Genomic DNA, 24308 nt, shown 5'->3' on the forward strand with positions numbered 1-24308 from the left:
CTTCTTGTCCATTTATTTTAAAGGATTTAGCGCTTGAATCAGCATCGCCACTTGTTTGCCTGAGTAGTACTTGTGTTTTTCGTACCCAGTATGTCTCTGCAGCTATAATCTCTTTTTCCTGTTAACCGCCCCTTGCGATATTCTTTTCTTGCGTTGTCTATGAATCTGAATACCTATGCTGTTACTCTTAGAGTCCACCTGTATGATTAATAATTTTTGATTGCCAAGATTAGTTTATTCTCTGCTGTTCCTGCGCAGGCGTGACATTGCACTTCGTGCTGATCGTCCATCTGTACATTCGTGTGAATGACGCTTACTTTTTCCGACTCCACGGAGCTAACCCATTTGGGTCCGTGCCACCACAGTTTCGAGTTCATCAACGTCTTTGCGCTTATACCACGCGGGAATAGATCGGCCGGGCTGTGTTCACTCTAAATGAAAGACAAGCCCGTTTGTAGTGTTTTGTCTTTCATTTCTGCAACTCTATTGGTAACAAATGTATCCCTTTTGCTTTTCCCTTTGATCCAATGAAGTACAATTACTGAGTCAGTCCAGCGGGTTGCTTCTTGAATTCTTTCGGTGAAGTGACTTTTGAGCAGTCGCTTAGTCTTGATGCTAGCACCGCGGCCATTAACTCAAGTCTTGCTAAACTTAGCTCTTTGATTGGAACTACGCGGCTTTTCACTGTCTTGACTCCTTTGTTGCATTGTTGTACAAGTTGTACCAAGCATGCTGCCACTACTTATGCTGTTGAACTCGCGTCGGCAAACAGACACTGCTTGTATGCTTGCACTATTGATTCTTGCTTGAGTAGCATCGGAGAATTTCTAGAACTCGCAGCTCCTGCACTTCAGACATGAGCTCCCTCCACTTGTCGCATTCTTCTTTAGAGAGTGGATCATTCCACGTGACGTCCGTTTTGCGCAGCCTTTGAAAACCTATATTTGCAGTATCGTAGAAGGTGACAGCAAACCAAGCGGATCGAATACCCTTGCTGCTGCTTGCGACACTGTCCTTTTAGTTCATTGTTGCTTGCAAGGACGCCCACTTGTCCACAGGGAAGGATAGCACTTCTTTTGAGTGATTCCATATCATGCCAAGAAGCATTGTGTCCCTTTCATTCGAATCCCCATGGGATCGTCGTCCTTTTCGTTTTCATCTATTATTTTTGTTTAATCTCTCTCCATTGGATGTCCATTTTCTCAAGTTCATCGCCGCCTCTTTGAACACTTGTTTTGCTTCTTTGTACAGCTTCATAGCACCATCAAACGTTGCTGCCCCTAGGATTACATGATCCACTTAAGTCGCTTTCCGTAGTGTTTCTGTTGCATATAATGACATGCCTCTTCGCGTGTGTGAAGAGGCGCCGAATACTACACAAACCTGTGTCGTGGCTCGGCCCTCTGGAATAACAGCTTTTCGAGTTCATCTGCAATTTCCGCTTCTGTAGTATAGCAACCATGTTTTGTTATCTCAATTGGTTCCATCTCGAAAACCTGTGTAGCTCTTGATGAAGTGTCGCTTCCGCAGCTTCAACCTTCAGAACCATGACTGCTTGATTTAGGGCTTGATTTAATTTTGTTTTTGTTTTCTCCGATGCACTTTGCAGTACCCAACCCAATATTGCCTCAATTATCATCTGACTGCTTTCGATTTTTTCTGTTCTACCAGTGGAGAGCTCCCAATAATAATCTGAGCCGATGAGGAGTACTACGGTGTCTGTTGCAGTCGTCTCGGTTCTGTCATCTACCACTTGTTGCTTTAGTTGTTTCATTTTCTCGTTGAGTTTCTGATTTGGATCAGGTAGACAACTGTGAGATATTACGTCGACTTCTAGAGCTTCGATTACCGTGGCCGATCTCTTTTCTCGTGTTACCATAGTTACTTGCACAACGTTCATTAATTTGAATGTTTCGTCTCCTCCGAACGAACCAATCGTCAGCCTTTCCTGTCGTATTATCTTCGCACCTACTTCTTTCGCAAATAAATGTCCGCTGGCTTTCGCTGTCTAATGACAAACCGCAATGTCTGCCACCTTTTTGTTTCCCCTATCCAAGCTACTGTGTCTGCAAAAGCACAAAATTACGCTTTAGATTTGCAGTTGCATGTGAGTAGACGTCGTCGCCTCCGTTTGCTGTCTTGTGATCCGCTTTGCCTTTTCTTGCCGCACCATTCTACGCACCGATGTAGCATGTCATCCTTTCCATTGCTTGCATTTCACTTTTTCTCTATACAAATACATGCGGTTTGTTTTGGCTGGGTTCATCTGAAACATGCTCTATTCTCGGTTAGAACGGCCTTCTTTTCCATCATTGTATTGTTCCCACAACAGTCCACAGTTGTATGATTGTTCTGCTAGCAGAGCAGGCAGCTTTTGTTTTATGAGCTATAAAAGCTGTAAGTTGTTCGAAGCTGTCTGCTGTTATTCCCTGGCTTCACAACTACCCACTCCTCTTCACGCTGTGTTTCTTCCTGAAAACATATTTGCTCTCGCAGAAATGGCATAAGCCTGCCCAGCTTTTCCTCACATTTTTTTGCTTTTTGTTGCCTTGCGCGCAAGCTTCCATCGCTGAGCTGTTTCTCATTGCTTCTTTTGACTGCATTGATAACTCCAGTGGAATTGTTCTTTTCAACACTGTCAACAACATCGGCGCGAAACTCTCGGTCTCCGCCTTCAGTGATTTCAGTGCCAATGTGTTGACCTGCACTCTGTGCACTAGCTTGCGTAGTTCATCATTTTCTTGCGCAGACGTCACTTTCTCTACGCTCAATAGCTCGTTCATGTGCAGCTCCAATGATTGTTCACAATTTCCGAACGTTGTTTGTAGTATTTTTATCGCTTCATCATAATTTTGATCTGCAGAGTACTGAAGTCTTTCTATAGCAGACGATGCCTTTCCGGTTAGAGATGCTAATGAATAATTGAACTTCTGTCCCTTGCTCATGTTAGGTCTGAGGTGAACTGCTGACTGGTATAGAGCCCAAAAGCTCTTCCGTAAAACTTTGTCATTTCCAGCTTAGGTAGCTTAACCAGCTTCCTTGCGTCTTGCTCTGTACTTGGTGGTGCCGCCTGCCTTGTTCTGTTGTTCAAATTCAAGTGTACAGGCTCTTAAATTCTGGACTCAATTGTAGACAAAATCGTCGTTATTTTCATGTCATACTCTATTATTCTTTTGAATTCACCTTCGGCAGTAGCTTCCCTTAGGAATTTCTTCATTTGTTCGTTGGCGCTCTTGAGGCTTTCGCTTATTCCCTTAATCTGTACCTGCGTTGCGAGCAACTGTTCTCTGATAGCTCCTTTATTAATTTGCTGTTCGGCTGTGTTGATGAGCCGCATCATCAGGGAGCGAAGCGGTTTCTTCGTTACTATTTTTTTGCCCATTTCTAGGTGGGTAACAATGACGTCTTACTTGTCGGTCAGCCGTTCCTATGCTTATGGCTTTCACTTCGGTCTCCTCACTCGATCCAGGTAGATCAGCTGCTCCACCACCATTTCCTTCTCTGCTGCTTCTTTGCAGGTTGACCTTCTTTGTGGGCGGGGAGGTAGTGTCCTGGCCACGGCATCATTGTTAAAGGGCCCTTCACCAGGTCTGGCCATTTGGAGCTCACATGCGCAGAGCATACAATGCGCTATAACCATCGTGTCTGCAAAGTATTACATCGCTTGGCGCCGTGGAAAGATCTGAAATTTCAAACCGAACCCCAAGTGGACAGCATTCCTGAAATCATGGGTTCGTGGAACTGAAATATTTCTATCTCGGCTATTAATGAGCCGAATTGAAAATTTTTTATAGCAGAACGCTCCCTAGAGGACCCGCAACAACTTACAACGTATAACCCAAGTTTGCTGTGTGGCCTGGTGAGGGGCCATTTAAAATTATCGAAACCGGTGACTGCTTCGAACATGAACGGATTGAAGAAGTAAAGTAGCTCGCGCTCGCGACAAGGAGCCGTTCTCTTGCTCTTCGTCTTCGAGTGTCTTGCTGATGATTTTTTACCTCGCGCTTATACCATGCGAAAGTTGAAGACCCACGCTTCACCATAGTAAAAAGTTGAATCACGAATATTTTTCCCGGACGCTGTTGAGCAAATAATTGACTGGCTGCGTTTTTTGTCTGATACTGTAGTGTTGGCGTTGGCGAGCATGATAGTAGGGTCCAACCGGTTATTGCGGCTGACGTGTTCGTACAGGCTGATCCAGTCGTCGACGTCGTCCCCATCTTTGCCCGAGAATACGCCAGGATCACGAGGAGCAGGGAGAGAGATGTAGGTCGTCGAAGTGGCAGGAGGGGTCGGAGGCGGCTGAGTCGAATTGTCATCGCCGGGAGCCATGAAGCTAGGCTCGACGTACCGTCCACTGCGAAGCTCCGTGACGAGGTACAGGGAACGTCCACCTCCACCAGATATGTTACGTAAGAAGACGCAAATGAAAAGCTATATACAAGTATATTTACAACGTAATACGCCGCACTTGGCCAAGAGGCAACAGCCCGAGCTAGCCTCCAATCGTTGTCGTCGTCTTCGTACTGCTCGCCTCTTCGTCATCGGTAATACTATTCCGTAGCAATATGCTCGATAAATATTGGCTGATGTATGACAAGCAACGGATCATGCTTAGGCAGCGCAGCTACCTGCATTATTCTAAACATAAATAAACACCATCGAATTAGCAACAGCCCAGCCACTAGCACCTAGATTTTCTAAGTGTTCGTTCGTGTACCGATGAAACAGAATCATTTGAGCAACACTGCATCAATTTCATGCGAATACTTCCACACATCCCTCTCTATAAGCCGACTGGTTAGATAAGCACCGTTTGAAAATCGTTCCTCAAAGTGCGGTACCACTGCTCTTCTCCAATGCAATCCCTTTTGTTCACTATCATCGCCATCATATGCCTGATTAGGTCAATTGCAGGGCAAAGGCATCACTCAGACAAGTCCAGTTACCCATGTTTAGTTCAAGTGCACCGACCTGTTACCAGCGAATTTCCCAATCCCCTCATTACATGAGGGGATTGTCTGTTTTCTGCATTCGACAATGTGTGTCCACTCATCACAGAGGGTGCACTTCGATGGAGAGGATTCTCAAAAATGTATTTAAGAATGTATGCAGATCCCACGTAAGTGGCAATCTTCGCTTTGAGTTAACAGTCCCAGTAAGGACGCACTGGCTATACTCTGCGTGCCACTCCGAATTTGTCCTGTGCAAATTGCTTCTCAAAGAACTTGTCGGCAGCGGAAGCTGTAAGCACGTTGTTCAACCCAATGCTGGTTAACGCCATTTATTTGATTCCATATCGCAACACACACGCAGCACATGCATGTGTTAGCGTGCACACGCAACATTTTCTGTGATATGCATTTGTGCGTGAGTCAGGATCGCCTGCAAACTTTATATATTCCGAACATGTTCGATTTTCAATAATTTTTTTTTCTGCTGACAAGCCTACTGTTTGAGTCGAATTATTGCTAGATTGGTGTTGACGCGGACGTACACCAGAAATAAGTAAACGAGGTGTTACTGACAGACACCGCCACAAGTCTCGGCTTATTTTGATAAAAGCATTTCCTCGTTGCCCGTCGCCGCTTACGACATGCTAATAAGGTTTTCTGTCTACGAAGGCATACCATGGAATGTTGTTCAGCGAACACGTTTAAGGTTCACGCAAAAAGCCATTCTGCATACACGACCTATTTTCCGCATCATGTCGCAGGCACCAAGCGCTCACATTAAAGATGCCCGAACGCGCTACGAATATTGAAGCTCTTCTCAGACGTGTCGTCACTCCAGCTTACTCATTAGAGCAGCAAAGCTAAAGGCTGTCGGTGCCAGTATCAAATTTCTCGAAACTGTTTTCGTAAAAAAAAAAAATTTATGGGGTTCTACGTGCCAAAACCACTTTCTGATTATGAAGCACGCCGTTGTGGAGGACTCCGTAAATTTTGACAACCTGGGGTTCATTAACGTGCACCTAAATATAAGTGCAAGGGTGTTTTCGCCCTCATCGAAATGCGGCCGCCGTGGCCGGGATTCGATCCCGCGCCCTTGTGCTCAGCAGCCTAACACCATAGCCACTGAGCAACCATGGCGGGTTCTTTCGTAATACCTCTGAGGCTTCCCGACCCGTTTTATTTTTTTTTTTTTTCGTGGAGCTCGATGAGTGAAACCGAAGCCCACTGGAAAAATCTAATTAGGGCACTTTGGGCGTCCGTGACCTGGCTTCCAACCTTCTCAGTGAGCGAAACATCATTTCTGACCGTATCTCGGGCTTCGATAACAGAACGAGAACGACACGAGTGATATTTAGTACAGCAATTATCACGCTCTTTTCTCTTCTACGTCATCACTTGTTTTGCAACGTCGACTAGAAGAAAAGAAATATTTCCAAAAAATATAAATGCACTTTAGAAGAGTTAACTGCTGGGCTAGCTGGTGATCTTGCATACTGAAAAGATATTGCGCCAAAAAAACAACACACACAAGAAAGACGACGACACCGTAGCCCCCGTGGTGTCGTCGTCTTTCTTGTGTGTGTTGTTTTTTGGCAAAATCTTTTCAGTATGAGATATAAATGCCTTCTGCCACTTTTTCTTTATTTCGCTTGTAATAACAACCTATTCTTAGTGTTTGCGCTGTTTTGCGACGCCTGTTGTGGAAAACGTCATATGTCTAATCACGTGGAACCTTAATTGCGATGACCAGACATTACTTGTGTTTCCACTGGTTCGTGTCATCTGGTTTGAAGCGGTTTAAACTCAGCCAACCGCCATTGGCTGAGTGCGCAGTAAATGGTTCTCCAGTAAAGACAAAGGCGTCACCAAGGCGTATAGCACCCGCGCTTTTCTAGCGCAAGTTCGTCAACGTGCACTTAAAGCGGCGATTGGTGTTGAGGCACCGGCAGCACCTTATGTGGCAGAGACGCATATGGAAATATTTCGAAGTACACTGCGACAGCCCGTTCCACACGCTAGGCACTAGTTTTTTTCATGCTAGAAAGGGATTCTGTACTTTCGCAACTTGCTATCCAAATTTTATTCTTCAATAGCAATTTGCAGGAAGAGCCTTCAGATTTTGCCTATGTCGAACCAAAGACATTAGTATCATAAATTCGTAGAACTCCTCGCCCTAAGTCAAATCACGATGGCAAAATACACGTTTGCACTGCATTACATCACGGCATTACATCAAATATATGGCACTGCATTACATCAGATATGTAATAGCCCCTGCAATCGTGCACCCCCCCCCCCCCCCCAACACGCGGAGTGATCGAAACAGTCAGAAAAGGAAAGGTGTTGCAAGATGTAAATAACGAGAAAACACGTGTCACTTGTCAATTGCTCCTTTAACTTTGTGCTTGCAACTCTTCTTGTTTCGTCGGCATATCAGTCTTATGCATCCATAGGGACACTAGAAAAAGGCTTTCAGGACACGTACACAAGAGGCATTCAAAGCACATGTGCGCACATCCGATGCCAGCGGTGTTAACTCGATCAAGGCCCAGATGCGAAAAAGGGAAATTAGATGTGAGAGCCCGCCAACTTTCCCAAGCTGTTTATTCGGGGGCTTAATCCGAACCCTTGAATGCGCTAAAAAATATGTTTCAACGCCAAATAAAGAGATAATGAACGCACATTCATTGCAAGAGAGGGCTGGTCTGCGGCCCAAGTACGTAGCGGAGTTATTTGGGTTTTGGTGACAACTGTGTCGGAGCACCTGTTAACCTCTACTGGCCGCGTTGGATTTGCTGACATGCTCTCACACGGACAATTGCATCTCCTCTGTGGTTACAGAGTCCGGAGGTGTCAATTACAACGAAATTTATGGTTAAAATACATAAAAAATAGTAAAGCTTGGTCTAATCATTTTTTTCTTTCTTTCTTTTTCGCTAGCCATCCAACACCCATTCAAATGTAGTGTGTATAATGCCAGTAAGACAAATTTATATCCTGCAGTCCCCACACCACACAACTTATCTTAGCACTCCACGGCTTTCTCTCTTTTTTTTTTAAGTACAGTACTTTATTTCTGGAGTGTAAATGAGAAGAGCGAGCACATGGCACAACTCACCGGAAGTTCGCTATATGGCCCAGGAATTCTCGCACATCCTGGATTAGTAAACATTGCATGTCTCCTCCCCCGCACCACCACTGAAAAAATAATATGAAGCGGCAATACCAGTTGCGTGAAGAAAAAAGAAACTGTAACGGGGGTCACGCAGATATCATGGACAATCTCAGATTTAGCAATCAAAGTCATCGTGGGCTATTGTCAATGCTCTTCCCTATTCAGGGATAGTCACTCCCGAACGACTGTTCACCGCTGCAAGAAAATTACTGGGTAAAAAAGTGAACCGAACCCATAACTGTAACCTGACAGGCATTCAAGCGCTGCTAGCGGTCCTGCGTATAATACACCTTGTGTATAATACATAAGTGATATACGACGTCAAATTCAACACCCGGAACATGCCCTGTCCATGTACAAGGCACAAAGTATCAAAAAGCATAGCAGACGGTAAAAGCAGCTTTCATTTCTGTTTAAGTGCACCTTAGGAAATCTCTTTGTCGTGAGCCATCGTTCACACGTATAGCGACAATGCCCGCAGGTCCCCGACGCCATCTCAGCCGCTGGACGCGTCCCGCTACCTTCGGGCCGAGGACGCAGAACTGCGAGTCAAGAAGCGGCCCACGTCCGCCTACTACAGCCGCGACAGCGGCCACTTCGACTACGGCCCGGGCCCACTGGGCTACAACGTGCCGTCGCCACACTCGAGACCCCGCAGCATGGTCATGATGGGCGGCGACGAGGACGAGGAGGTTCGTCCCAGCGGCGGCTCCACCAGCCTGAAGCGCGAAGAGAGCCTCGTCAAGAAGATCCTGCCCCGTTACGAGTCCACCACCGGAGGCGCGCTACGCACCGGACCTGCGCCCATCGGAGGGGTGCCGGCGGTCGGACCAGCCAGCTTACGCAGAGGTCAGCCGCCAGCTTCAGTGACCGCCGTTGAAGGTCGAAACATCCGTGTTTGATAATAACGCTTGACACCCGGATGGCTTGTATAAGTCATCGCAGGAAGTAATTTAAGTTTTCGAAACCGCAAAAACACTAAGAAAGGCGTGCACGAGCGCCTCGCCTCGACTTCTTGTGGACTAGCAAGTTTTACATGTTTCTTCTAAAAAATAGAATAAGCTAAAAAAAACAAGAGTCGCATCTCAGCTGTACAGTCATCGTCAGACTTTTACAGATCAATGCGCTGGTGACTGGTCGAACTTCTGCGGCGAGAGTATTGTGGAACACAATCATACAGCGCGAATTCAACTTGAAGTTCGGCGTTTGTCCTGTTAACTCACTCTGGCCCGTCTAAAAATGAGCCGTAAAATCCTGTTCCATATTACTTGTAACCAACTAGCCCATCTTACGTGCTTGTTGTGGCGAGCGAGAGCGAGAGAGAGAGAGAAAGAGAAGAAAAATGAGAAGCGCAGAGGAGTTAACCAAGGTTCATGTTAGGTGCATGTTCGGTTTCATGTGCCCTGAACGGGGGTAAGGGTATGAAATCATGAAAACAGAAAAAGAATGGGAAAGAAAGAGCACTAGCTGCGTGCACAAATGGCAGTGTACGAGCCTATAAACGGTCGCAGAGACATGTCGGGTTTAGGTAACCAACGCCGTCGCTGCTTTATGCGCCAGCGACGCGCACGGCGACGGTCGAAAGATCTTCACTATTCCGAAAACGGTCTCGAGTCCAGCTGGTTTAAGGCTGTCCAGAGAGGTACATACTGGATATTGTACCGGTGTAACAGACACAAAAAGTAGTCCTTTCAGTGGTCTCTTCAGTTCCGCAAGAGTCACACATAGGCGGGCCACCTATTCCGATGAGGAACGAGTAAGAGTAAGAGGTGTAAGAGTAAGAGGTGCTGCCCCGACTCGGAGGCGGCACAACGATGTCGCGTCAGAGCGAGAAAATTTTGATGACCCTTGCAGATTTAAGGAAGGGTTCAGTGTATTCAGGCGACAGTTAAAAAGCTGAGGAGAAAATGGATAGACGTGCGTCATAGCTAAAGCCAGGAAATAAAGCGGCCATGCTCTCGTGGCAGTCTTGCATACGTCAAAATTATGGTGAATAGGACGAGATTATCTCCACTTCTCTGACCTTTGAAGCGCCGATAATGTAGTCCGAGGATTGCGCAAGTGTTGGGAGTAGGCTGCGGTAACGCATATGACGCAGCTTGTAGACTGTTGACGAAGGGTGTGCGCCAGCCGGAAACATCTAGTTAGTTAGCTGTTGCTCCTTTGGCACCGCTCCCACCGAAAGAAATATGCAGATTAAGGTCGGCACTTCAGCAAATCTACATATTCTTCCTTAGCTTGACTTCCTTTCTCTTGTCTGTTTTGCTCTCATATCTTCATTTTCTCTGGCGCTTTCTAACATATTCATTATGTCCCCCTTCGTATTCAAGCTGAGACTTTGATGAATGGCACATATCAGGGGGAGAGCGAAGCAAGGTGAAGCACATAGCGGGAAGGCCAAGAAGACTCCGAACTAAATGTCTCCGCCAGTGCTACTTCTTTGAACGTCAATAACAAAAGGTTATCTCTTACTGGCGTTATGTAGGTTTGTGTCATGCAGCGGTCAGATTCGCCTTTATTTCTTTTTTCCCCTTTCTCTCATATCCGATTCATGCTTCGTGCATGTGCCAGGAGCCTTGCCGGGAGGTATACAGTCAACTCCGGTTAATTAGACCGTTGCGGAACTTCTACGTTTGGATATGCCAGGAGCCTTGCCGCAGGCTGTACAGTCAGCTCCTGTCAATTCGACCGTTGCGGGACTGCAACATTTGGGCGAATTATGCGAAAGATCGAATTGATAAAAGGAAGCAAAAAATGAACGAATTAAATTTTTTTGTTTGTCCGTTTGACGTAGCTTGCAGTGTTTTTGTTCCTTGCTCCTGAAGCGCGACTCAACCAGTATGAAGTGAAGAGCGTCGACGTCTTTAATTAAACGCTGCCTCAGCGTGACAGGACACGAAACAAGCGACAACGGATGGCTTCCTGGGCGGAAAGAGCGTCGGCCACTATATGATAAAAATAAAGTTAAATAAAACAGCTTCACGCCTGGGGACGCAGTAGAACCATGTAATGAATTTCTCGTTTTATTCAGGCTTTTAGCAACCGCTGAGCGCATGAGGGGGTGCCCTTCGGTGTCGAATTATGCGAAGCGGCACGCTTTCGATTTCAAGCTAAACGAGTTTCCCTTCTAATAAATGTATGGTTCCTCGTCGGGTATTTTCAGTAGGCTTGAATTAAGCGGCAAGTCGAATTAAACTACGTTGAATTAGAAAAAGTAGACTACGTTTTTTCTTCTTCTTTGTTAAATAAATATTTAACTGCTAGTTCCAGCTTTATCCTTTCGTGTTATTTTCCATTGTGCACCGTGTTCACCGCCGGAATATTTCTCCCGCCAATCAAGCATGCACCAACTGGACCAACTCCCTATGTTTATACTTGAAGGGGCGGTCATTATGCTTATTGTCTTAGTCTGAGTGCGACTGTTGTAGAATTTATTATATATTTAGTTTCTGTATGTATTTTCTTTTTCACGCATGTCAATAAAAATAGACCATTCGGTTGTATAGATATCACTGAAAGCTCTTCGCACATATTTAACGTTGTTCCGCTCTTCTTCGCCATGTCTTCCTCTGTTCTTCGACTTGCGTGACAAAGGATCATTTAAGATATGCTAATTAACAAATTTTAAATTTTTACCTATATAAATTCTTACTTTAGTGCGAACGTCGCTATTGCGGAATTGAAGTCGGGCAGTACTTAAGTATTGTCCACTCAGCCGATATCCACAGACTAGCACCGGTTCCGATATAATTACCTCGTGAATGTTCTACGAGTTCAGTTGGCGTTTTGCTTTATATTTTCCTAAACATCCTCCCTCACGCACTGTCAGTCAACAGTAAATGGAACGTCAATGTACTTTGCGACAGATCTAGGGGATCGATATTTACAGACGATGTTAGTAACGTGATGTCTAATAAACGAAAACGACCTCATTGCTGCCCGACTAATTAGATACCGTAGCTGCAATGCATTAGTAAGTAAATAACTTAAAATATGTAATAAATAAACCATTGTAATTACATAGCTGACATTGCAATTTGTCACTCAAGTTTTGTCCAACTCTTCAACTAATCTATTCTGAAGGAACGCGTAAGTTAGTTATATGCCGCAGGTCATTCATTTCTGTTTCAGAGCAAAAATAAGCGAGCAGCATTAGAGTCATGTGCAACTATGCACACTCTGATGCAACTGTTTTCATTAGTCAGATATTTCATCTCTCAATGACAGAGCATGACGGAAAGTTGCCTGATTCCAGAATTACTCCCTATAATGGATAACTTTTTATCGGCTGCCCCTTGGCTCTTAGCTTATCACTGATGTCTGCCTGCCTGATCAAAAAGGGCTCCACACACGCACATGTTGGCGCAATGATAGATAGATCAGACGGTGCACGGATCTTCTTTATTTATTTTTTTTAGTTCTTTTTTTTTACTATCGTTTAAAGACCAACTGCAACGAAATTTTGGAACGCGTAAAAAGAATTTTCAGATAATATAGGCAAAGCGCTAGCTTCATGACAAATTTTGCGTTTGAACTACTAGTACACGCATTCCTAAAAGCTCGAAAAAGTAGACGTTTTAACGCGACAGCGTTAAGGGTCCCGTGTCGCAAAAAATTCGGTGTCGGCGTCCGCCGTCGGTGGCGTTGTCCGTCGGAAAAAAATCATCCCGAACCACAACCACGCAGGCCCTCCCGGGACGCAGAGTCATTACTGAACTAATTGAATTTCTCAAAGTAAAAGGCGTCAAAAATATTGTAAAGTCCAACTTACACACAACCTGCATACATGATAGCGTCGGACTGTAATTTGATTATACGAGAAAACATAATTTTCTTACGCGGAAACTCAAACACAAATCCCTTTTTCCTTGCTTACTGCGGTAGGAGCCATTGATGAGTCAGTGCTTGTAGCCTCTGCCTTACGGGGATATGAATCATTGCTCTGCCTCGCGCACAGCCGGCGGGATCGACCCACCATTGTTTTCTATCGGGCCCCGTGTCGTAGAATATCCGCTGTCTGTGTCGGCGTCAACGGGACCCGATAACGCTATCGCGTTCCCCTCTTAAAGGCGAAGCTTAAGTGTCCTCCAAGTTATTTGATGCCAAAACTTAAAAAAACGCATGTATTACCATTCATGGAAAATGACGCCGAACTGAGAACGTTGAGCTACTCGACGTCAACTCCGAGATTAAGCAGCGCAGTGAAAATCTCTGAGGCGACGTGCTGAGATTTCCATCGTATCCACTAATCACCGGCTGGTCGTGTCGTCTGCTTAGTTTGCTAATAACAACATAAAGGCTGCTAACAATAACATTAGACAATTATCAGCTCTGCAGGTTTGCCAAGATTGCCTCACTTGTATAGACCACTGATTTAAAACTAATTTACAGACAGTGAAATTTCGTGGCAGTTGCCCTAAAAGCAGCTTTCGGACAGCCAAATTAGGCCTATACAGTGAAAGCTCGTTAATTCGAACTTCAATAATTCGAATTTATGGATAATTCGAACTGTACGATCTGGTCCGGCCAAGCTCCACAGAAGTCTATGTATAAAAAAGTCCGTTAATTCGAACGCGAGAAGGTTCCTTCACGGATAATTCGAACTACGCTCGCAGAGAAACGCGCCTACTGCCTACACACAAGGCTGTATTGCCTCCGAAACGGAGAGAACGGCGAGAGATGGTAAAATCGGAAAAAAATCTAACCGACGCGGGGTCAGCCAGAAGGCAGCGGCGGCTGCCACCTCTCCGTTCTACGTAACCTCCGAGACTTCTTGCCCATTGCGAATCTCGGAGGCTTTGCAAATCTTTTATAGCTGCTAATGTTGTGCGGAGATGGCACGGCAAGCTCCAAAACACAGTGAATCAAGTACGTCGCAGCTGCGCTTGCAATCAAGAACCAACGAATCAGGGCCTTCGCCACCTTCACATGTTCAGCGTCTTTGTCACGGCAGTCTTCATCGGTTGTGCACCTCTGTTTTCTGCTTAGGAGGTATCGGCCGTCGCGATTCATTGTGATGGTGTTAAGCCTCGGCTAACGTTCGTTTCGGTGGACATCGGTGGTGTGGCACAGTCGGACCCAGAGCTTCGACTTGAAGATGGCGTGTGCCCGCGGCACACGCCATCACTTTCTGATACGCCAAATTTCTGACATGCCCTACTGCTTCCAAATCGCAGTGTACTGCTGCCCTCCTTCACTTTCGTTAGTTCGAACTTTCGTTAATTCGAACTGAAGCGGCTTCCCCTTGCGGTTCGAATTAACGAGCTTTTACTGTATACTTTTCTCGAAATAGTGGAACGCGTTAGGAACCCCTTCTAAAGGCGCGAACTTAACAATAGTTTGATACATAGAAACCTGCTATGATACATAGAAACCTGTGGTTTGTGGCATCATGTAAAACAATTAAAAAAATTTTTGTTGTTGTTATTTCTAAACTTTTCTTTTGTTTCAGTTGCTGAATCAATACCAAAAATTAAAGCATCTCGATAGAGTCCAATGTGTGGTGTTGCATGCGGAAACGAAGTCACCCTTGGCTGTTCAACGAATTATTCGACGTGAATTTCTACGCAAACCACCAGACTTTTCGAGTTAAGATGATGCCACAAACTGCAGGTATCAATGTGTCATAGCTTTTTTTTTTTTCATTTTGAAATCGGGGAGGTTTCATGTGGACACCACACATTGGGCTCTCTCTTGGGGTGTTGACATTTTTGGTATTTATTCAGCACCTGAAACAAAACACGAGGTTAGAAAAAAATCAACCAAAACCTCTTTGAATTATTTTACACGATGCTGCAAACAGCAGGTTTCCATGTATCATAGCTTTCCTTTTATTTCATTCTGAAATCAGGGAGCTTTCATGTGGAGACCCTGCATAAGCTATCATTTTTATCTTGCGTTGTACGAGAGATATCAACGCGCCAGCGCAACGCGGATCCGCGTTATCAGGCATTGCAATCGTTTATATTACAGTAGTAAATTCGAATTGTTTTTTCATCTTACCGACAACGATTGGAATGTCAATGACATCCTGTTTATAAAGCTCCTGTGTATGCCTTGCTGTTCAACCATTGGTTTCGGTCATGTTCGCTGTTATTGCCTCAAGCCGAGTCGTTTTCTTGGTTGCGATGATGGTGGTTTTGCGGAATGCAGCCGAAACTCGCATTGCAAAGCCTATTGAATACTGTATGCACTTTCTGCCACTCCGTATGCGAAGTCAACTTGCAGCATCTCATTTTTACACTGTAGCACATTCAATAATTATCGAGAGGACAGCAATATTTTTCTACAATGCCATATTGAAGCTCTACAGAACGGCATTCTCGAAAACTCCGAACCCCGATCAAACAGTAAAGTTAGCCCACTTTGGCGTTGCTAGCGACCTGGCTCACGCGATTTAGTGTGTCTACGTCTCCTTCGTATGTCCCTCCTCCCCCACCAGCGACCTTCGGTCCTCCCTTTTCTTAATAAAAAAGAATTCATTCATTCATTCATTCATTCATTCATTCATTCATTCATTCATTCATTCATTCATTCATTCATTCTTTCATTCATTCATTCATTCATTCATTGAATAATAGTTTGGATAACATAAGTTTACCCAATAAATAATTGGCTCCATAGATGTCGCCTACGTCCCGGCCTGTCTTCACCTCCATGTAACATAGAAGCGATGGCCACAGAGCAGCCGATATGTCGGACCCGATCACAAGAACAGGCTCGTTGGTTTGTTGGTTGGTTGGTTTTCCTCCAAATATGGCTCACTGTAGGCACTATGTGGGATTTCGAAAGAGCAAATTGGATCTAGAAAGATAATTAGACAACTCTAAAGAAATAACCATCAAGTTAGAGGTAAAAGAGCGTAAAATCCTAACAGCAGGCGCTGCCCGGTGCCTCGTCGTCCCTTAAAATGTCTATTTCTTCGCTGCGCCACCATAGCTGCTCTTTGACAATAATAAACGAGGCTTGATCAACAGACCCGGAGTTCCATGAGGATAACATAACAACGTACATTGGGTATAGAAAAAGATGTCATCCACCTGATCGCAATACAATAGCTACAAAAGGACCCACACATATGGTATAAAAGAAAAGAAACATTTTGTTACATTTTGTTGGAGCATCTGTTTGCTTCGATGAGATTATCTTCGAGGACCCAGCTACGTTCTATATAGAAGTAGACGCCACAAAGTGAGTTGTCGATGTTGCGGACTGTGCTCCCAACGACAAATGAGTAGGAGCCGCAAATACGTGTTTGCTGGCGGGAGGTGCCGTGATGTAGGTATACAGTACATAGGAATAATATTACAATAATAGTACATAGGAATAAGTACATAGGAATAATATTCACGGGGAATTGGCCTACGCGGTGCCTTATCATCGGCGTAAATGCATAGGGATTTTGCCTGGGCCTTGGGAAGTAAGGTCGCGTCCTATCGCGGCCATGATCACATGGGAGTCGGAAACCTCTGTCGGCATCGACGGTGTACTTTCATTTGCATTCTTTTTTTCACGCTCGTGCGTATGGGCCACCTCTCGCCGTTGAGGGTATCAACTTTTCATCATGAAGGTATCAACCTTTCCTTATCGGGAATCAACGCTCAGGCCAGAGGATTTCCGTAGAACTCTTTTGACTAATACAAAAGCGATGCGCTGTCTAATGTGTGTCTACCATGCATGTGCCAACACGCGTGGAGGTAAAGGCAATTTTTATGAACTTGATGGTCCCTTTGTTAGCAAGAAACAAGATTAATGGCAGAAGCCTATCTCACAGCAATTAATAATTGTTGTGGGATAGTCTGTGGGATAGATAATTACTCTAAGCACTATTTCGCCATGCTTTCTCTCTCTCTGATAGGATATCTTAGTACGAACTATTAATGTAATCGTGTCAATGCGTGCCTGCGCACTTATGCCGATCGTTTGACATTCCATGTATAGATCACTTTTTTATATGCATGGTTTCTTTGTTTACATTTGTCAATACAGGCGTATACCTATCGCCATACCTTCCGTTGTAGAGTGCCAGTTGTGGGTTTTCTCTTCTGTCTCCAGTTTTTCGAAATTCCTTTTCTGCCATTTGTACGTTTTATTTTGCATGTTTCCGTTGCTAAACCCTTGCGTTGTATTGCACCGTGGGAACCAAGATGCAAAAAGCTAAGATCATACCACTCACCAGGAGGAACACCAGCGTTACAACGCATATAAGCAAAAGCTGGACCAAGCGAATAGCCCCTAGAGCCGGATTGATTGCAAAAGATATCCGATGCCGAAGACCGGTTCGTTGTCCAACCTAATACAACAGAACAGCTTCTCATTTCTAATGGTGATTTTTTTATGTTGGTTATTGATACATTGCTTTCTGAGAAGTCGGCTGGCGTTGCAAGGAAGAACAAAAAGAGGGGCGGACGTAAAGAAAGAGAATTCTTGGCGAAGATCGTCGGATCAACTTAGGCCACCTGCGGCTCGCCGCGTTGCCCCAGACATCACTAGATTCCTTGACTCCCGTTCTGTTCTCGCAGAAATGCGGCAGCCGAAGGACGAATTCAACCCTCGGATTACTGGGCTGGTAATATAGCAACAATTGCCTTCGATCGATTGGCTTGGATCAACCATCACGCGACTGTCCAAACATCCTAGTCATAACAAGGGCGTTGCGCTGCCAAAGCCAATGGCCGAGGGTAAAAATAAATAACAATAATAAAATATAATCAACAATGATGCCAGCATATGTCGGGAAGTGTCCCAGGGGTATTGCCACAATGCCAGAGCAGGGCAGCAAGATGGATCGCGCACGGCTTTCACCCGACAGCGGGTGCAGCGGCTAACCTTGAGAGCCGTGCACAAGTGCTGCAGACTGGTGAAGTGATCATACAACGCTAAAAGCACCGAAAACTATACTGCCGGGGAGCTATGGAGAGAAAAAAAAGACTGCAAACTAACAAAACGAGGTGTTGGGACTGTGTATGACATATGCAGTGGCCTTAACACGATCCCCGTATACCATTCCTTATTTTTTCTTCTCTGACCTATTCGCAGCAACAGATAAATGCGCAACAGGTTTATGACGCGAAATATACTCAGCACTGTTTTCTTTCTATGTTTATTATTCATAGAAATTTCAGTGGTCACTACTTCACGCGAAAGCTAAATTGTAAATTCATATCTACACGCACCTCCGAAATACGTGTGACCGCTCCTCCCCGCGCCGACCCCACCTCACCCTTTTCTTTTTCTAAAGGAGTCCTAAACCACCCCTCGGGCTTGCTGAAAAGACATAGTCCGCGGATAGCATACGCTGCTGTGAACCTCTTTGCTAAGTTTTGAGGTCGTAGGCGGCGCGTGGAGCTCGCCAGTGGAGGGCGAAGTCACCTTTCTCTCAAACGCTCTCTTTTCAACAGAAATCTGCACTTCACTCTTTTCCGGCCGTTTTATTTCATAATATAGTGGATTCCCATACGCGGCTGCTATTTGAAAATAGCTGAGGTCAATCAAGAAGGGCATTCGGACCAGTGCGCTTCTTCCTGCTGTTTCTGTGTTATGTATTGGTGCAGTTACGCAGGCTGTAGTAAGCAAGCAAAAATCTGCTTTTGAATTTCGATAGCAACTGCGCACTTCCTGAAGAAGCCGACTGTCATCTGCTCTCGCTTGGTCGCGGTGCCCGCGTAGGAATTAAACGTTGGCCACCCTGCTTATCGGTGTCGTAGCCGGCGGGTCTCGTTAATTTCGACAAGTCTTGAACGCTCAAATAGCCTCGAGCGATGCGAAACTTAAGGTCAGACCGCACGCACGCTTGCCAACGCGCGCCCTCACTCCTGGCCGCTGCTGGGGGAATGGGTTTATTCTGTGTCTACCTTATATTGGACATGTCCATTTCGTCTGTTGATGAAGTTCTGATTAGCTGTGCTAGATACTAGATACTAGATACTAGATAAGATACGCGGCAGAAGGAGACAATAGCCCCCAGCCAATCAGCACTTCACTAGCAGACGAAATGGGCATGTCCACTAGGTGGACACTTACCGAATACTCCCCCCCCCCCTTCCCCGTCCACCCCTGGTCAGACACCTTGGCAGACTAAATTATAGCGCCCCAAAAGTGCGCAAGTTGTATGTGGCTACTATCCGTTGGTCAAGCTGCGGTGAAGGACAAAGTCGGTCCGCACCATTTAGCAGGTTCAGACTGCAGCATATGGGTGCGAGCACGCACTGAGGCCCTGTCGTGCACAAAGTAAACGCTGCGCGTACGCACTACAGTTGCACGTAGCACCGGTCTGTTGCGTAGTATAGATACCGCGGTCGCCGCAAGGTTGCGCGACGAGTCCACTGGCTAAGCGCACTGCGGCTCGCTGAGGACAACCGCATTTGGCGTATGCGTTTGGCTAAAGCGTAGTAGGCGCCTAAATCGTACGTTAACATCCAAAATCAAACTTGAACTGCGCGCCACGGTGACATTTAGAAGGCAGAGCGTTGTGGACATGCCCCGCTTCGCGGTAGCCTTCGTAGTGCATTGAAGAAGTGGAAGCACCGCGAATGCCATGCTTAATTGATTGCCAATAACTCCTCTTTTGCTAAACGCATTGAAGTACTTTTAGCGGCAAAGTATTTTTGAAGTAACCTATTTTAACTTCAAATGCATTTCTCCTCTTCGATAAAAAGTGGCTCAGGGCCCCTTTAACGAAACTCTCGCTTATCTCGACTACCTTATTATGTGTTCCGCAAAATCGGCGACACCGTTTGCATAAGTATTTGTAAGACAATGAACTGGCGCTAAGTTCTCGTCAGTACTTTCCAATTTAAAACGGTTCGCCAAAAAATAACGCGACGTCGGCTAGCAGATGGCCGACCGTTTCGCCCCAACAAAACCTACACGAGCGTACGTGCGTTATAACTGGATATTCTGAGTTCTGCGCACTGCCCTTCTGTTCTAACATATCTTAATTTTGTTTTGCTATTTCAGTTCCTCCAAGAGGCCGCTACTGAGAAACACCTAAGCGAAGTCCTGGAACACTACTCCGCCGACGTGGACGTTCAGATGGATGCGTTTTCTCCCCCCTTAATTTTCTTGCAAGCCCGTCCATCTAACGGAAGTAACAGCAGCAACTTTGCAACGTCGGCCGGGAAGGCTCCGTCATCTCGCGCAGACAGGTCGCGAAGTTTAGGGGTCTAGGCCCCAACTTCAAAAATATTCTACTACAATTTGCATACAGGTACCGAACAGTTGCGGAAAACAGAGCCCCAGCACAGTATTTGGCACAGCTGCACGTTCACTTGCATCAGATTCACGCGACCTATGCACAATAATCAAAAGATTCCTGTAAGGATCGTGCACGCTGGCACAGCGTCGAACTCCACGGGTGTTAGAAACAAACTCGAAGCGACAATAAGTCATCTTTGTCGCCAGTGCCCATCTATGCGAGTTCACGAAGCACGGACAATGTCGCTCAGAGATGATGTTATCTAATATTTGGGATGTATAAGATACTTTTATAAAATAAACATTCTTTTTTGAAATAAATTTTCTGTTCCACACTTGATGGTTTCTCAATAATCGCAATAGGAGGAACGATCGACTGGATCGCTATAAGAAGCACATACAGTGCTCAGCGATTGAAACGCGATACTCAGACAGCATGGCGGCCGGCGCTTTTTGCGCCCGGTGATCGCTGAGGCCGAATGCTGTTACGATGCATCAAGATTCTCGCTTTCATGCGACACAAAAATGAATCATCTCTGTGTCATCAGCGCCCACCGGTGGCACAAGAAAGTACCAGCCGCCTTGTTGTCCGAGTATCACGTTTCAATCGCTGAGCACTGTACGTACTTTGACATCTGCTCCTGACTGTCGCATCACAGCCTCAAAGTGGTGGTACGAAATATACATTTGCAGTGCCCATCAGCATATACGATAAGTCACCCAGCATGGATGCCACCACGTGATTCGGCTGTAAGCCAATCGAAAGGCCAGCATGGCTATGGCTATATAGTAACTATGGCTATATAATATTGATTCATTGTTCGAAAGTTTCGAATATTCGCATGCCCCTTTTGAGAACACGTACACGCTTATAGTTTGGCCATAGTTGAGGGCAAAATATACAAAGGTAAAAAAAAAAAGAAGACAGAACAAAAATGACAGCTGAAGTTCATACAAAGCAATTGCAACACGACTGGCATTTTTGATAAAGAAATGTTAAGAGGTTATAAGGACGGCAGAAGACTAGGTGGTGCGACGAAATTAGGAAATTTGCGGGTGCTAGTTGGAATCGGTTGGCGCAGGTCAGGGGTAATTAGAGATCGCAGGAAGAGGCCTTCGTTCTGCAGTGGGCATAAATAGGATTATTATTATTATTATTATTATTATTATTATTATTATTATTATTATTATTATTATTATTATTATTATTATTATTATTATTATTATTATTATTGTGGTGGTGGTGGTAGTGGTGGTGGTGGTGATGTTTATTTACAATAGCTAAACCGCGGCCACATAATGTGTCTTTGTCTGTCACGATCAATCAGACAACGGCCAGGGACAGGGAATATGTGGGAGGCGTGCTTATTAGGGCGTTCGTTCATAACGACTGCCAGCCAGTGCAGATTCCAACAAATAGAGCTGCACATATAACATGATATCTCGAAAGGCGTTCACGCACAGTATTGACGCGGTGTTCCTGTGAGCACTGTCAGGTGCCAGTAACACTCGCGCACAAGTTTTGCATTTGTCCTGCATACGCTCGGAAACGACAGAAACCGGTCCCTGTGATCGCACGAGTCGATAAGAGACGGCTATCGATCTGATCAGCTTTCTTTTTTTTTGGGGGGGGGGGGGGGGTCATTGACCTGATTCAAACAATTCAGCCATGATCACAAGAGCAGCTACAGCCTTTCTACTAGTCAACAGGCTATACGTACCGTTTTAGAGATGTCGCAACGCTGCGGGCTTCTATATACGCACGTCCTTCTCACGTCGTCATTAGCTTATTCATATTCATTTTCTTGCCAGCACGCTATACCTGAAGCCAACCTCTCTGCCTTTAATTCCTTTAATGACCTTTTCACACGGTTCGAAGTCACCGTTTACAAAGAAACAGAGCTAACATACACGAATTATTTACACAATAGGTCTTCGCAGATTTTTCCAGGCTTCTGAAAATGCTTTTGAGGCGCTAACTGCACTGCCCGTATTTACAGTGATCTTGCAGGGTGTGACGCCTTGATTTAGTTATGCAATGACAAGAGGAATTTGTAAGCATAATCTCTAAAGATGTTTACAATTTTATGATTATTTCCGCTTTCATGCGTTATACGAAACGCGTAGCACGTTTTCTCGGTCTCCTCAGTGAGCTAAACAATGTAGGTACCTTGCTTATATTGGTTGAAATAAGACGTGTGTTGTAGGGTGTTGATCGATCAGAGTTTAAACTGCGTAGGTTGATTACAGCCTTGGTAGGGAAGTACTTATACAAGTATTCCTGAGCGTCAGAAGCGTAATTAACGAACCGCATATTGGAAGTTTGCCCAATGTCCGGAAACAACTCAACGTGTCGGAAACTTTGCATTTCGAGTAAACAGAGGGCCTCTCGCAAGGTGTATACGGGCGATCCTTAAAGAGCGTTAGTCAATTACGGGTCTTGCAAAAGCATTCCTTAGGCAAGTGCTCGAAAGCGTTGTATGGCCGTTACCCGCATTGTTTCGCAATGTCCAAGGAAAATAGTATATGTGGCAGTGCAACCAATATTGACACACGTCTAGCTTGCGTTGCAGGTTACCCGTAATAGGAACTCCCAAATTTACTCAAATATAAAAATGCTGCAACCTTTGGTTGTCCTAGGCCAGCGGGGAACATTGTGAGCGTTATATATACAGGGTGACCTAGCTAACTTTAGCCAGAGCTTAAAGATATGCGAATGCCACGTAGCCGGACAGAAGCAAGGTAATGTTGTTTGCCCGCGCTTGGAGATACTCAAATTATTTTTCTCATCCCGCCTAATTAGGTAATTAGTCTTAATTTCTTAATCAGCTACTCAAATATTATATATAGATGAAAACTGTAAATGGGAAACTTACGACATGAAAAACTCCCGATGAAGCTTCCTGTTGTTCAATACGTGCTACATAAAAGTGTTTTTTCGAGTGTGAAAAAAGCCCGCGAACACACGCGACGTGCCCGTAGCCGCCAATTGCACAGCAATTTTGCGTGCATTAGCGGGCTTCTTTCACTCTCGGAAAAACACTTTTATGAAGCACGTATCGAGCAACAGAAAGATGTATGGGGAGTTTATCATGTCGCTCTACAATTTTCCCATTTACACTTTTCATCCATTTATAATATTTGAAAAGTTGATTAATTATTTAAGACTAATTATCTAATTAGGCGGAAAGAAAGAAAAATTTAGTATCTCCAAGTGCCAGCAAACAACATTACATTGGTTCTGCATGTCTAGCTACATGGCACTCACATATCTTTAACTCTCGCTAAAGTTAGCTGGGACACCCTGTATACAGGGTGTCCCTGCTAACCTCTATATGCCTCTATAAAAAGGCGGAAAACGAAGGCTTATAAATTTTCATTTCCCCTCTAATTAACCTACATACTTCGAAAGTAGCCTTCACATTACTCCTGACTTGTCCCTCATTTCTTCCAAACGTGAACTGAGTGGATGGTCACATCTATATTTATTTATTTATTTATTTATTTATTTATTTATTTATTTATTTGCGAAATACCTTACAAGGCCCCTACATGGGGATTGAGTAAGGGGGGCATAGAATCAAGCAAGCATATACAATCTAGTAACAATATGAAGGCGAACAAAAAACAAAAACACCAGTCAAGGACACAGCCTAAAAATTAGAGAGAAACATTAGCTACATACAGCTGTATATGAGTACAATAAAAAGGAACTCTGTAAGTTTGTCACAAACGTATTACAGTGCAAGAAAAAGGTGGGGAAAATAACACAAAACAGTGGACACTGCGAAAACCACTGTGATAAAACCGTGATGTCAGGACACCGTGGAAACACGCATGCACGCAACGTGTTCGACCGTTTGTACTCGCACTAACAGCCTCGCTACGAAAAATTTATGCGCCTCATGGAGGGATGTGAAACAAGGACTCCTACGGTGATTATGCAACCATTAAGCCACAGTTGCGAGCTTCTAGGGCTCTCT

General features: G+C 44.9%; 2 protein-coding genes across 6 annotated transcripts in view; one reads left to right on the plus strand and one right to left on the minus strand.

Annotated features, from left to right (window-relative positions):
• LOC135903874 (nuclear speckle splicing regulatory protein 1-like) overlaps nucleotides 1–20646 on the plus strand; it is an 84857-nt gene extending 64211 nt beyond the window's left edge. Inside the window, exons 9-10 of one of the 2 annotated variants that reach the window (XM_065434295.1) lie at nucleotides 8612–8979; nucleotides 20089–20646. In XM_065434295.1, coding sequence (XP_065290367.1) covers nucleotides 8612–8979; nucleotides 20089–20111 — 391 coding nt within the window. In that variant the 3' untranslated portion in view covers nucleotides 20112–20646. The remainder of the gene's footprint in view (nucleotides 1–8611; nucleotides 8980–20088) is intronic. The other variant, XM_065434296.1, reaches the window with a different exon arrangement.
• Nucleotides 1–24308, minus strand: part of LOC135903876 (uncharacterized) — a 367982-nt gene that overhangs the window by 335514 nt on the left and 8160 nt on the right. For 3 of the 4 annotated variants that reach the window (XM_065434306.2, XM_065434305.2, XM_070535228.1), the window contains exon 2: nucleotides 8074–8153. The exons of the other annotated variant lie outside the window; for it this stretch is intronic. In XM_065434306.2, the coding sequence (XP_065290378.1) occupies nucleotides 8074–8127 (54 nt within the window). In that variant the 5' untranslated portion in view covers nucleotides 8128–8153. The remainder of the gene's footprint in view (nucleotides 1–8073; nucleotides 8154–24308) is intronic. 4 annotated transcript variants of the gene reach the window in all.

This window comes from Dermacentor albipictus, chromosome 3 (genome assembly GCF_038994185.2).
Source record: "Dermacentor albipictus isolate Rhodes 1998 colony chromosome 3, USDA_Dalb.pri_finalv2, whole genome shotgun sequence".
NCBI lineage: Eukaryota > Metazoa > Arthropoda > Arachnida > Ixodida > Ixodidae > Dermacentor > Dermacentor albipictus.